Source organism: Arachis duranensis, chromosome 9, assembly GCF_000817695.3.
Source record: "Arachis duranensis cultivar V14167 chromosome 9, aradu.V14167.gnm2.J7QH, whole genome shotgun sequence".
NCBI classification, from domain to species: domain Eukaryota; kingdom Viridiplantae; phylum Streptophyta; class Magnoliopsida; order Fabales; family Fabaceae; genus Arachis; species Arachis duranensis.
This window is the reverse complement of record NC_029780.3, coordinates 12,391,451-12,406,319: the sequence shown is the minus strand read 5'-3', so window position 1 is coordinate 12,406,319 and position 14,869 is coordinate 12,391,451. Positions and strand designations below refer to the sequence as shown.

The following is a 14,869-nucleotide window of genomic DNA, read 5'->3' as shown; positions in this document are numbered from 1 at the left end:
TGCTAGTTAGATATGGCAATGAGGACTCAGGGGAGCGTGAGAAATCCACTTTCCATCCTTCATTTCTATTTAAAAAAAAATGTCCCCGTTCTTTCTCCGTCATTACAAGTTCCTATCTAATTACTCCTCAGAGAACGTAGATCTCTTCGAGTATTTACGAATATTCTTTGAAAATTTTTTAAAAAATTAATACAAAAAGACATAATATAATAAATCATAAAATAATCAAATCAATATAATTCAACACAATTTATAACATATTCATTATGAAAAATAACATTTCAAAAGGAGAAAACATAAAAAAAATAATCCAATATAATAACATAACATAATTTTTTTAGGACGATACTGAGCGACGTAGTGACGGACTTGATCAGAGGTAGAGAAAGTGGGTTAGAGAGAGAGGATCCAGGCTGAGAATGAGTCTGGAAGAAAAAGGAAAAATTCGAATTGGAGGCAGAAATTAAGGTTACTAAATTCAAGAAATGGATTTACATATATATAAATTAGGATAAATTAATAATTTTATATTTGCGTATATTTAATAAGTTTCATGGGGCAAGTACTTATGTCTGTGCCCCTATTAGGAGTGGCAGACGGAAAAGTCCGCCCTGTCTCGCCAAAAGCCCGCCCCGCCTAGTAAGACGGTCCAGAATTTTCCCTCCGCCCGCCTAATGGTAGGCTGGGATCTCCTTTTTTTTATAAACCATTAAATATTTTCACGCACATTAACGTCTTTATAATTATAAATATGTAATAAATATAATTATAAATCAATTTTTTTGAAATAAAATAATAAAACCAGCATTGTCCAAAGCAAAAAAAATATTATCCAAAATATATAATTAAACATCTTCAAATTTATAATCAATCAAATATAAAACATAATCCAAAATATGACTTAAAATTTCTTCAATTATCATCTTCATCCTCTTGTAGATCAATAAACATCATAAAAATTTGTAAAAAATGACTCTACCAAAATAAAAGCTTAGCCCAGCGGAAAAGTCTGCCCCGCCCCTCCGAAGCCCACCAAATCCCGTGGATTAGGCGGTGTAAGGTAGGCGGGATTTTTAAGTTTGGTGGTCATAAATTTCCAACCCAACCCACATTTTTTGGCGGGTTATGCGACCAACTCGACAGGTTTTAACCCGTTTGCCACCCCTAGTCTCCATCCATTTTCGCGTGGCAGGTCATGAGGATTTCAAGAGTTCCCATCTAGCTCCAAAACGTGAGTAATCCCTGCAAATACCCTTTTCGCCTGTTTTTGTGATCATCCTTATTGCTAACATTCATTGGTTCATGACGTGGAGCTATTCTAGCCACTCAATAAATTCTAATAATCAAAGTTTAGGTTATATCATTTTTATAAAATTACATGTATCCTTATTATAACAATATTAATAAAAGATAAATGGATAAACACTAACCTATTGTTTGGATAAATAAAAAATAAGAGAAAAGAAAATTAAAAGAAAAGTATATTTTTTTCTTGTGCTGTTTAGATGAAAAAGAATGAATGAAAAGAAAATAGAGGAAAAAATTCTTTTACTTGAATAGAAGGAAAAGTAAGAAGAGAAAAAAATCATAATAGAGAAAAATTATATTAATGTTTTTATATATTATATATAAATTATAATTCAAATCGCAACTCTGTATTTTTATCCATGTTTGTACTTTTGAATCAGTTTTCTTCGCAACTTTGAAGAGAAAAAATTTAGGTGAGTTCCATATATACTTTTATGTTTTTTATTCAATTTCTTTGTTGAACCAAATAATGAAATATTGATTTTTCCTAATAAATTAATTAAATTAATTAATTAGTATACACAATAAATTTGGGTTAATAAATTAAAAGAAATAAATTAAAAATACTAACAGAATATTAAAATAAATAAATTAGAAAATACTACCAAATCAAGTTGATATAAATTATATAATATTTAAAAATCTAATCAATTTAATAAAAAAATTTATCTATAATTATTAATGAGATATAATCTAGATATAATGAGAAATAAATCATATAAATAGAAATTTTGCATAATAGATAGAGTTAAATTCAAGGATAACGATATTTTTTAATTAATTTTTTTAATTTATTCAATTACAATAATAATAATAATAATAATAATAATAATAATAATAATAATAATAATAATAATAATAATAATATATTTGTCTAACTTAATTTAACTTTTTTGTAGATAATTTTTAATCTATTTTATATTCATCTACATTAAAAAAGAAAGAAAGAAATGAAGGACATACAATCTTTAACACGGTGCTCTTTTAGGTATTTAAAAATCTAGAACAAAAAAAACCTTAAAAAATCAAATAGTAGTCACTTAACTTTTCTTGCCCTTAATTTTGTGACCTCACTCCCAAAAATCCAGAAGAGTAGAATATTGCTTAACTTGCTTTCGAATGCAATAGAGAAGAACATGCAACTTTTATCTCGTCGCCGTTATTCCACCTGCCTAGTCATTACCGTTGTCGTGTCTGCTCCACCGCCGTGTACATTGCTATGTGTCATCCAATTTAATGAATTTAATTAGAATAAACAATAAATTATTTATTTTATTTTAGACTTCATAAATGAAAAAACCAATTCACTGATACAATGAATTACAATTAACGTAGTCTAATTAATTAAGTGATATAAATTATAATAAATTATATTAATATTTAAATATCCAATCAAATCAATTAGTTGATATAATTAAGTCATTATAATAAATTATATTGAATGAGTTAAAATAATTAAATCGGGAACACTCTCTGGAGCATGCTACGTTAGCTCCATCATTAAGTGCAAAAATCTAATTTTTATATAATAGAATAGATAAATAGAATAAATAGGTAAGTAAGTATTTGCACTATTATACTTCTTGTTCTACATGATGACTTAAGATATTTGTTTTGTATATTAAATAATATTAATAATATTTTGTATCTTATATTCATTAAATATTGCTGGCGGGTTATGCGACCAGCTCTTGGCAAGATATGATAACTAGAAGTCCTATCCTAGTTATCCTCCTAAAAAAAGCAATCAATACAAAAATAAAACTTAAATAAGACAAATATGTTCTGAAAAAAATTAGAATAAAATAAAAACTCCAATTATAACCATTAATCATAATCATATATATTTATTTTAAGATTTATACTTTGAAAATTCAGAATATTAATATTTTGTATTTTTTATTTTTTTTAATTTTAAACTATTATAAATATTCATTGTTCTCTAATAATAGTAATCCTTTTAAAAGAATAAACATAATTAAATAATTTTAAAAATATATAATGATTTTTAAAATAACAAAAAATGTACAATTACCTAAAATATATTATTTTTATGTAGCAATTGAAATTTAATTGTCAACATAAAAGTTATATATAATATCCTATCATAAACAAATAAGTGTTTAATCAAAGAATTTAATATTTATATAATATAAGAAATAAATTAAATTTTGAGCTTAATCATAGTATACGCTCAATTTTAAATTTTTATAATTCAAATTTTATCATTATTGATACTCAAATAATAGAAATGATATATTAATAAATAAAAAATATTATTAAAAGTTAAATATACAGATAAAAAATTATAACTTGCAAAAATATCTCTAAAATTTATTACATAAATATTAAAAGTCATGTATTTATATAAATTAAATTTAAAAATAAATAGTATGCCAATTCAAATAATTTAGATTGAAGATAAAAAAATATATAATCAAATTATATCATATAACATAACATTTCTATAAGTTTCTTTTATAAGAGATTTAATACAAAAATATTTATCATCATTTATTTAACGTAAATTTAGGTGAATTGTTCCAAAAAACGCCTTTTTCAAATTATTTATTGTTAATATTTGGTCAATTTTATAACATTCAATAATGACATAAATGATTATATTTGAACTACAAAGTTAACCTAAAATAAAATATAGAAATTGATGAGAACAAAATATTAAGACAAAAAATTATTAGAAGCGTAAAAATAGAAAAAAATATCAAATTTAAATAATGTCAAAAAGAATCTAATATATAAAGATGTGAATTGTAAAAATAGAGGGATACATATATAAAGAAGAATAGCATGCATGTATAAACGTTTTTTCACTATATTATAATTTGCTCCAGCTATACAATGAATTCAGCGGTAGTCGGCAGCTCCAAAAGTTTGTATCGGTGCACCTCGAGCACATGACCTGATTTCTTAAGCCGCAAGTATGCCGAGCACATTGTCATCCAATTCCATCAGCAACGGCAATGCTTAAATTGAGACATTTTCGAGTTATAAACAAACAATCAACCAAACATTATTCATCCATACCTTCTCATTTATCCATAAAAGAAATTTTACATAAAGAAAAAAAAAAGAAGAAAAGAAGAGTTGAAATAGCAAGAGCGATAAAAATGATGATTCTTATCATTTTGTTTGGCCGTCTATATATAGAAGACCAGAAAATCATGATTATCTAACAAAATTAATTTGTATTTATTGCATTTAATTTGAATAAGCAAAAAATGATCATGTTTTAGTTTAGTATTTAATTCACATGATATGAATTTGACTCAATACATATAATTTAATTTGATTTAATTATTAGTTAAAAATATCTCAATTGCTTATTTTATTTATAGATTTATTATTTTAATTATTAATAATTTAATCAAATTAATTAATTAATATACATAATTTATACCTAATTTGATTTAATAAATTAAAAAATGCTACCAGAATATTAAAAAAATAAATTAGGAAATACTATTTATTTAAATATCTAATCAAATCAATTAGTTGATATAATTAATCTCATAATAAATTATATTTAATGAGTTAAAAAAAATAAATCGAGAAATACTCTCAGAAGCATGCCACGTCAACTCCATCATTAAGTGTAGAAATCTGATTTTTATATAATAGAATAGACTTTAATTCATATATAGTATATAAACAAATTTAATTAGAATAAATAATAATTTATTTATTTTATTTTAGACTTTATAAATGAAAAGACTAATTAACTAATATAACGAATTATAATTAATGTAGTATAATTAATTAAGTAATATAAATTATAATAAATTATATTAAGAAAAGAAATATTTAAATATCTAATCAAATTAATTAGTTGATATAATTAAATCAGTGCAATAAATTGTATCGAATGAGTTAAAATAATTAAAAATCGAAAACACTCTCCAAAACATGCCACGTCAGCTTCATCATTAAGTGCAGACATCCGATTTTTATATAATAAAATAGATTAAGGAGACAAAAAATAATAGACTTAAATAGTCCAAATTATTTTATTTAATATTTATTTATTATAGAATGTATTAAATAAAGTCAAAAATAATAAATTCTAATAGTTTTTAATTAATATTCTTTTGTTACTAAACATTTTCGATGGGCTTTCTTATAACATATTGAACATGAACCTTCATTTAACTAATTATTTATCCAAAAGATAGATTTGCACATGGTAAAAAGAATATGTAGAATGTATGGCAACGAAAATGAGCAAATAAAAAAACGATAATCACGTCATCAATAAATTATAGCAGCAATTAAAGAAAACAATTTAATATAAGACCCTTCAAAAAAAGGGCAAAACAAACCAAAAAAAGAAAAAAACTATACTGTGTTTAACTTGCATATAGAGGAAGATAGATCAAATCAAACATGAAGCACCGTGCTAGTCCCTTGCCTGTCACTTTCAGCATCAAAGAGTGTTGAAACTAAAAACTTCAACATTTGTTTTGTATGTAATTTTTATTCAAACTTAAGTCGCATGCCCTGAGCAAGAGCTTTCACCATACTGGACCTGTGGCATACTTCTAACTTCTTAGTCTAAGCATCAGCATGGTACTCTAATATGCTTCAAGCACACCAACTGCTAAGACCACCATATATGGGCAACTTTATGTTAGAAAAAAAGTTAAGACTTGGCTCTCTTTTTATTTTCACAAAAGACAATGCCATTTCTTACTAAAATAAATGATACTTTGGCTCCCTAATATTATTATTTTGAGACAATATAAACCTTCTATTAAAAAATAGTCAAATATTAATAGAAATTAATTTTATGCCAGTTTTATGTATAATTTATGTGAGTTTTAAATACCTACATAGTTCTTTCTAAAGAAGATCAACTACCACTACCTTCATTCTCATCATTATAACTTCTATTTTTATTAATTCTATTTTACAATCATATCTTATTATCATCATTATCTCTTCTACTACCATCAATATTACTATTCTCTTCTCTTATTTTTTATGCAAAGATGCTATTTTTTTTTAAAAGGTTTTTGTATTATAATTATCTTTTTTTTCTTGTAATATCATTTCTAACAAGTCTTTTCTCACTAGACTATCTCAGTGAAGAAATTTTCAATAATAAACAGCTTAATAATTTTTGGAAAGTGGATTTTAAATCCCACCTATTACAAATAAAATCACCACAAAATCAATTTTCGTTAATATTTGATAGACAATTTTTATCAAATAGTTCATATTGTCTCAAAATAATAATGTTGGGAGGCTAACGTATCACTTTTTTAAGGAGATTGTGTTATTTTTCGTAAAAATAGACAAGAACAGAGTTGAATCTTTACTCTAAAATGAATAAGATCATTGACTAAGATAATTAGGGGACTGGGTATAATTACCATTGGCAAGAAAGGATTTTAATTTACTCCTAGGTCGAGTGTGTTGTCTAGTCATTTAATGCAACTTGGAAGAGGTTGGGGGCTTGCAACTGCTGAGTTTGAGAGTAAAATCTTGAACTGAATCTAGGTTCCATGCCACAGCATTGACAATCCCCATTCCACAATACAAAAGATTCCTTCCACAACGCAGGTCTTACTATATTTGTCATAGTCATACAAAGATGCCTATTTTATCTTTAATTAATTGGTCGTCGTCTTGTTCACTGTACTTCATTGAATAAGCATTTTGACAACGCCTCTTTGGCCAGTCTCCAGCCATTAAAGGATCAAAGTTGGGTCTTAACTGTAGATTCAAATAGCCTGCAATTACAACAACAACTAATTCCAAGTACCAAAGCTCATCTCACTTACTAGGTTAAATTAACGATCCTACATATCTTACAGTGTCTACCAACAAGAGTTTGGGGTTCCTAAACCAGACTACTCTGCAAAATACACATTCCACATTACAATCCAAAAACATGATCTAGCTTTAGTGAACAAGTAGGTAGTTCAATAGGTAAGAGTTGCTTTCCTAAACCATACAAAACATAAAAACGCTTAATTATCAACAACTGCATCAAAGAAACTTGGCAAACGATACCGGAGGCAGAAAGTCAACTGTCCTTTTCCGCTTCACAAATTCTTGCTGGCCCATCACTCCCTGCATTGCAATATATCACCAAATATGCAATAATATTAACAGCATACACACACTCAAACGAAAAAGAAACAAACCCGTGCAATATTCCCCAGGCACAAAAACTCTAACTGCCACACAAAATCAGTATGTCAAAAAAGGCTCACTCGATACGAACCTGAAGTGTCAGAAATTCAGAATTAGATTAATCATAGAAACAAGAACCAACTAACAAAGTGATTAGTTGTATACTTGTATTAACAAACCAACATTTGTCATCTATGCAAGTTCGGCAGAAATTACAACTTATCCCATAACTGATACTGACATCGACTTAAATTATCTCAATCGGAACTATAACAAATGCATTTTGCTTAGCCAAAATATTGTTTTCAATTTAAAGGCAACCATGGTAAGAACCGAAAACAAAACAGAGATTAAACTTACATTTTGAAGCCTGTGGCCCGTGCGGTCTTGTACAGCATCTTCACCAGGCAATGCAGCTGATGGCGACCCATTCGGGAACCTAGTCCTGCGATGCCCACGACGGCCCCAGGTGCTGCACTTGCGTTTCTTTGTTCCCTTTGAACCAGATGCTTCGTTGGCACAACCTGTTCCCTTTGTCCCCACGTGGATTGGATCCTTTGCTACCTCAGCATTGACATTACTTCCTCTCACGACCTCAACACCCAACCCGTTCTTGATTTCTAATAAAATTGTATCTCTCAAAATCCTATCGGTATACAACTTGTAGTCCTCATCCGTCAAGCAAGCTGCCTTTGCTAAACGCTTACACAGATGCACAAATGCATCCACTCTGGTTCTGTACAACGCTGTCATGTCGCCAGTTTGATTGACAACTCTTCCCGGTCCCAACAGGTACCTTGGCGGAACAGCCTCATGGTTATGTTCGTCAACAAACCGCGACACATACCATTTCCCACTCCCAGCTTTTCTCTTAATCCTCATTTCGGCAAGACAGCCGCAACGGGTTACAGCCTTGTGGTCCCTCTTTCGATCACTTTTGTCCAACCACTTCTTGTCTCTAAATCCTTCTCTGTTGCAGAGATAAGTGTACCGAACAAATTCCCCTTTACTGTTTTTTATCTTCTTTCCCTGCCTTATAGCAAAACCCTTAGCTCGCCCGTACTCATTGTAGAAGCGACTAGCTTCCTCAGGATCATTGAACTCCATATGTAGTACATCCTCAGCTCGAAGGACTTCAGACTCTATAAAGCCATCGTCCAACCTTACACACTTGTCAACATTGTCCCCGTCGATGTCATCGGGTTCATTAACTGTGTCCAAGGATGTTTCCTGAACAATAACAAACAAAAATTTAGATATATTTTCTACATTCACTCATACAGTAATTATTAGCAACCACAAGCAATGTGCATGTATTAATAAACAATAATACTCTCTGCATCATTACAAACGTCGAATCCCCAACAAATCGGCGTTCTGATTAAATTCCTCAAATTTTGGCTAACAAAATCTGCTTTGTATTTTCATATGCCACAACAACTCCAGTATGCCAAACTGGGAAGAACATGTTGCCATCATGTTATTCAATATTATTCTTAAACCACTCAAAGTGGTGCGGCTTCTAATTTTACACAAGTATCACTATTGTATCTATCATGGCTCAACATAAATCCTCTTTTGTGGTTTTCATGAATAACATTCTCGTTCCCTGTAGAACATGAATCATATAAATGACAATGACTACATTAAACATCAATCCAACTGTTAGGACTTGCGACCAAATTTACTGGATCTCAACATTGTCTTATTAATGGAACCTTTGAAATGCTTGAAACATGGTCACTAACCCAAGCTAATGGCTACATGCTACAAACAATATCCTGGAAGGGAGACAAAGATTCATGTAATGAGCCCGTACCTCTTCATCATCAACAAGGTCCTGCCTTTCACTCCCAACTTGGATTGTGTCAGCACTCCTTTTGCAATGATCATGCAGCTTTCTGCTAGAGGAAGCCATTCTCAACCTGAAATAGGAATGGAACCACAAAACTTAGCAATGAAAATCATAAGACAAATAAATCCCTTATTGCACTCTTCGAATTCTTCCTATTGCTTTACAAAATCTACCATCAAGTCTCTTCATTCCAAAGAAACATAATGCGTTCACAACATTCCTTGATCCTTCCCACTGGTCACTTCCATGGCTCTCTGCACCATCTCTACTCCATTTTTTTACTCAATTTCTTATGCAATAGAGGTGCCTAGATTGTCTTTGACATCTTTCAAAATTTTCTAACACAACATATTCCAGGCTCAAACAATAAAGGAAGTGCAATTGTCAAATCTATTCCATATTTGAACTCCCAAAGTTTCCATTGCAACCACTTTAATGGAGAAAAACATTTTAATACAGTAATTGGTACCTTCTTTAATTCTAGTTTTAAGTCACAAAAATGAATTAAGTAAACAAACCCACAATCTGGTTCTGTAAAATGCTGTCATGTCACCAGTTTGATTGACATCAACTCTTTCCGGTCCCAACAGGTACCTTGCTGGAACAGCCTCATGGTTATGTTCATCCACAAAGCGTGACACATACCATTTCCCACTCTCAGCTTTCCTCTTAATCCTCATCTCGGCAAGACAGCCGCAACGGGTTACAACCTTGTGCTCCCTCTTGCGATCACTTTTCTCCAACCACTTCTTATCTCTAAATCCTTCTCTGTTGCAGAGATAGGTGTATCGAACAAATTCCCCTTTACTGTTTTTTATCTTCTTTCCCTGCCTTATAGAGAAACCCCTAGCTCGCCCATACTCATTATAGAAGCGACTAGCTTCCTCCGGATTGTTGAACTCCATATGTAGCACATCCTCAGCTCGAAGTACTTCAGACTCTACAAAGCTGTTGGCCAACCCTACACATTTGTCAACATTGTCCCTGTCGAAGTCATCGGCTTCAATCATCGTGTCCAAGCATGTTTCCTGATCAATAACAAACAAAAATTGAGATATCTTTCCTACATTCCCTCATACAGTAATTATTAGCAACCTCAAGCCCTGTACACGTATTAATAAACAATAGTACTCTCTGCATCATACAAACGTTGAATCCCCAACAAATTGGTGTTCTGATTAAATCCCTCAAAGTTCAGTTACTAACAAACTTTGCTTTGTATTTTCATATGCCACAACAACTCTAGTATGTCAAACTGAGATGAACATGTTGCCATCGTGTAATTCAATATTATTCTTAAACCACTCAAAGTGGTGCAGCTTCTAATCTTAGGCAAGTAGCACTAATGTCTCTATCATGGGTCAACATAAATCCTCCCTTTTGGTTTTCATGAACAACATTCTGAATCCCTGTAGAACATAAATTATATAAATTACAATGACTACATTAAGCATCAATCCAACTGTTAGGACTTGCGACTAAATTTACTGGATCTCAACATTGTCTTCATTAATAGAACCTTTGAAATGCTTGAAACATGGTCACTAACCCAAACTAACGGCTACATGCTAGATACAATATCCTGAAAGGAAGACAAAGATTCATGTACCGAGCTCGTACCTCTTCATCATGAACAAGCTCCTGCCTTTCACTCCCAACTTGGGCTGTGTCAGCACTCCCTTTGCAATGATCATGCGGCTTTCTGCTGGAGGAAGCCATTCTCAACCTGAAATAGGAATGGAACCATAAAACTTAGCAATTTAAAACATGAAACAAATAAATCCCTTATCTCCACCATCTCTACTCCATTTTTTATTCAATTTCTTATGCAATAAGGTGCCTCGGTTGTCTTTAACATCTTCCAAAATTTTCTGGCACAACATAATTCCAGGCTCAAACAAATGAAAACATTGGTTGGTACATTACATTTAATCTATCAAACAAAAAAGGGAGTGAAATTGTCAAATCCATTCCATACTTGAACGCCCAAGTTTCCATTGCAACAACTTCGATGGAGAAGAACACTTTATTACAGTAATCACTACATTCTTTAATTAAAGTTGAAGTCACAAAAATGAAGTAACTAAACAAACCTACAATTGGTGTTGGTAGCAAAAAGAAAGCCTTGATTGGAACAACAGAGAAAGCAGATTAAATTTGGAATTGTTAAACGCACTGATCTCTTTAAGCAAGAAACAATGCGCCTCCGCCGGAAGTGGCCGAAACTCTGTCTCCGGCAGCCGTCACTGCAGCAATGAGCTTTGAAGCCGTTGACACGCGGCAAAACCCTGCCTGTTGGTGTGCTCTATTATTCGGGCTATTTTTGTCTTTTACGAATATGGAAACTCCGGTCATCTAACTAAGTTGGAGCGAGTGAGCGACTAACTTTTTTTTCTTTTTACATACATGAAATGAAATGTTAAAGTAAATTTAAATATAATTAATTTAGGTTGGTTGTGTGGTTAACTTAGTCGTATAAACTCTAATTCCATTCGGTCTAAATTATCACGTTTCTTTTTCACTTTTTTCTTTTTATCTTACAAATTGCTAGTAGGATATATATTTATTAGTGTGTATCTAAATAGTATTGAGAGAATCCAATTTCATATACAAGAAAGAGTGATGATGAGTCTTATTTGAATGCAAAACTTCTTTTTTTAATGAGTTATTAAATCTCATATTGATAATATGGAAGTACTTAGTCCAAAAAAAGATTATGAATAGTTTTTAGTAGTTGGTTTGTTCTTTTTTAGTGGCTAATATTTTGGGTATGTCAAAAACGAGTATAATAATTATGTATTTATTGAATACACTATATTTATATAGATCATTATATTTGATTAGATAAAAATTAAAGATTAATATAAAAGAAGAACATTGATAGACTCTAATAAATACAGAATATTTTTGTACATAAAAAAATACTTTAATACACAATACTTTAACTCTCAAGTTCTATTGTAATATAAAATTATTCAATAATTAAAATTTTATTATATAATATAATTTTTCATAAAAATATTTTAAAAAATAATTTATAATACATAAAAATTTTATTTTTTCATTTTTTTAATTTAAATAAATAGAATAAATAATATAATTTTAAATACATACCTAAATAAAAAAGTTAATATTTTCATGTGATGAGTTTGGAAAATTCTAAATTAATATTTGTGATGACGAAACATTATTAATATAATTAAATTGCAAAATTATTTTTAGATTAAATGTTGATTAAATTAAATTTTGCAATGCAGGTTCTGCTTGGGCAGAAAAATATTGGCTAGCCTAATTTGATGAAACATATTCAGCATTGATACAAATTTCTATCACTATGGCTGAATTAATTTGGGCCGAAAGAAAAAAATAAAACAAATGTTGCAAGCCCAAATCAAAATTTACATTCAACCTTGATTGAATGTTTCTAATTATATGGCTGAATTGATTGTTATGTTACTTGGGCCAAATTGATTCATTATTGCTACAAGCCCAAGATAAACATATTTTGCTATACACTCCAATGCATGATCCGAAAATAATTCATCAGGAAAGCAAATGTTGTTATTTGTCTTATGCCTTCCAACGGATCTCAACTTTTGTCATATGATGGATTTCAAATTCACTCAATTTTCATTAATTGCATGGGAACTATAAGAGAGAAACTATCATTTATTAGATGGCTTGACTTGATGAGGCATGCTACCTAAAAGCTAAGGAAAGTAAAAGCAAATCATTTTTCTTAATCAATGTATCAATATCCATTGTTTGCTTTTCTTTTCTTCTCTTTCTATCTCACTTTCTTCATCTTATTTTGGTCATTACTCAGCAACCATGGAAGCTACACCTACCCACCGAAAAGAAGATGGAGCAAGCAACAAGACCATCTCAATGATGGCAAGAAAAAGAAAACATAAAATATGCTGTGGCTAAGATTCTCATTCACTTGTGGTAAGATATTGTGAAGGGATCTTGGCTCCTCCATACCAAAAATGGAAGTAAAGATCTCAGCCAGTAAGGAGAAGATCCTTGGAGGGATGGACTATCTCTGATTCTACTCAACCACCACAGAAAGTAGCTAGGGTGGCTACGTGATGGAAGAGGCAGAGATTGGAGCAGATGAAGCCATCATCATCATAAGGCATCAAGGGCCAGAATTTCATCTTGGAGAGCAAGCCAAGGATGGAGCGCTCGGATTGATGTAGGATGATGACCAAGGAAGGACTAAAGGTATTTGCATGTTGGGTTTTGCATGGGTTACCTCTTCTCTTTCTCTGGCCGAACCGGTTATGTGTGAAGGAAATTGAGTTAAGCTTGGTTTTTGTTTCAACTGTGGAAGCTTCCCCCTTCTATAAAAAAGGTTGAACAGTCACGGTTTGATTCAAGGAGTTAGAAGTAAGCAGTGAGAGTGCAAGGCACAGAATTCTCATAGCTACCTAAGCTTACAGATTTTCTTCTCTTTCAATGTATTCTATTTTGTATTTTTCTGTTTAATTTTGTCATGTCTTGAGTCTCATGGAAAAAGGTAAACAGTGAGGTTTGTATGAAAAAGTCATAGAGTGGAAAAAGACAGAGAGTGCAAAATTAAAAGAAAAAGCCATAGATGTCCTTAGAGTTCCTTTGTATATCTGTGTTGTGTTTCATGATTCTGTGGGAATCCTCTTGTAAGTTGGGTTAGCACTTTACATTCTGTAATCAAGAAGATTATAATGAAATTCCATCATTGTTGTGATGGAGACTGGATGTAGGCTGCACTGCACTTAGCAGCTGAACCAGGATATATCTGGGTGTAGTTTTCTCTCTCTTCTACTCCATTTCTGTTTCTACTGCACAGGAGATAAAACTAAAAATATCTAGTGCCAAGTGACGAGACAAAAAGAAAATTCTTGTGGCTAGGGACGAGACAAAACTCAAAAAGTCTCCTCAAAGACCAGCAAGTGTAATCAAGCAAAAAAGGGGCTAAGATTCAACTCCTACTTCTCTTAGCCACTGAAAACCATCAATTGGTATCAGAGCTTGGTCTCAAAGAGATCAAGCTTTGCAGCTTGGAGAAAAGATCCATATGGCAGAAAGTAGTGGCTCAAATCTGGTGTCCTACAATCTTACAGAAGGACAGTTGATGAGCGGATAATTTATACGCTTTTTGGCATTGTTTTTAGGTAGTTTTTAGTAAGTTCAAGCTACTTTTAGGGATGTTTTCATTAGTTTTTATGTTAAATTCACATTTCTGGACTTTACTATGAGTTTGTGTGTTTTTCTGTGATTTCAGGTAATTTTTGGCTGAAATTGAGGGACTTGAGCAAAACTCTGAAAAAAGGCTGACAAAAGGACTGCTGATGCTGTTGGAATCTGACCTCCCTGCACTCAAAATGAATTTTCTGGAGCTACAGAACTTCAAATGGCGCGCTCTTAACAGCGTTGGAAAGTAGACATCCAGAGCTTTCCAGCAATATATAATAGTCCATACTTTATTCGGAAATTGATGACGTAACTTGGCGTTGAACGCCAAGTACATGCTGTTGTCAGGAGTTAAACGCCAGAAAAACGTCATGA

At 31.2% G+C, this 14,869-nt stretch overlaps 1 protein-coding gene across 6 annotated transcripts; it reads right to left on the bottom strand.

Moving 5' to 3' along the window:
- Positions 1-7,064: 7,064 nt before the first annotated feature.
- LOC107464780 (protein FAR1-RELATED SEQUENCE 7) lies at positions 7,065-11,693 on the bottom strand. 6 transcript variants are annotated; one of them, XR_002367243.2, is made up of 7 exons: positions 11,413-11,693; positions 10,940-11,045; positions 9,842-10,347; positions 9,284-9,389; positions 7,825-8,694; positions 7,476-7,555; positions 7,065-7,401 (listed from the first exon to the last, which is right to left on the bottom strand). XR_002367243.2 is itself a non-coding variant. In XM_021130542.2 (6 exons), exons 2-6 carry the CDS (start codon positions 11,036-11,038, stop codon positions 7,541-7,543), a joined length of 1,596 nt encoding a protein of 531 aa, XP_020986201.1. In that variant the 5' UTR covers positions 11,039-11,045; positions 11,413-11,693; the 3' UTR covers positions 7,065-7,540. The 6 variants fall into 6 exon arrangements, 5 of the variants coding, with proteins under 5 accessions (XP_020986201.1, XP_020986200.1, XP_020986196.1 ...); XM_021130542.2 differs by having other exon boundaries at positions 7,065-7,555; XM_021130541.2 differs by lacking the exon at positions 7,476-7,555.
- Positions 11,694-14,869: the final 3,176 nt, after the last annotated feature.

What these genes read in the sequence shown, in the direction of transcription:
- LOC107464780 (XM_021130537.2), bottom strand. Translation starts at nt 11,038, where the DNA reads ATGGCTTCCTCCAGCAGAAAGCCGCATGATCATTGCAAAGGGAGTGCT. An exon ending in GCATTTTACAGAACCAGATT is followed by an intron (nt 9,390 to 9,841) that starts GTGGGTTTGTTT and finishes TTCCTATTTCAG; the next exon opens with GTTGAGAATGGCTTCCTCTA. An exon ending in ACCTTGTTGATGATGAAGAG is followed by an intron (nt 8,695 to 9,283) that starts GTACGGGCTCAT and finishes GTTATTGTTCAG; the next exon opens with GAAACATCCTTGGACACAGT.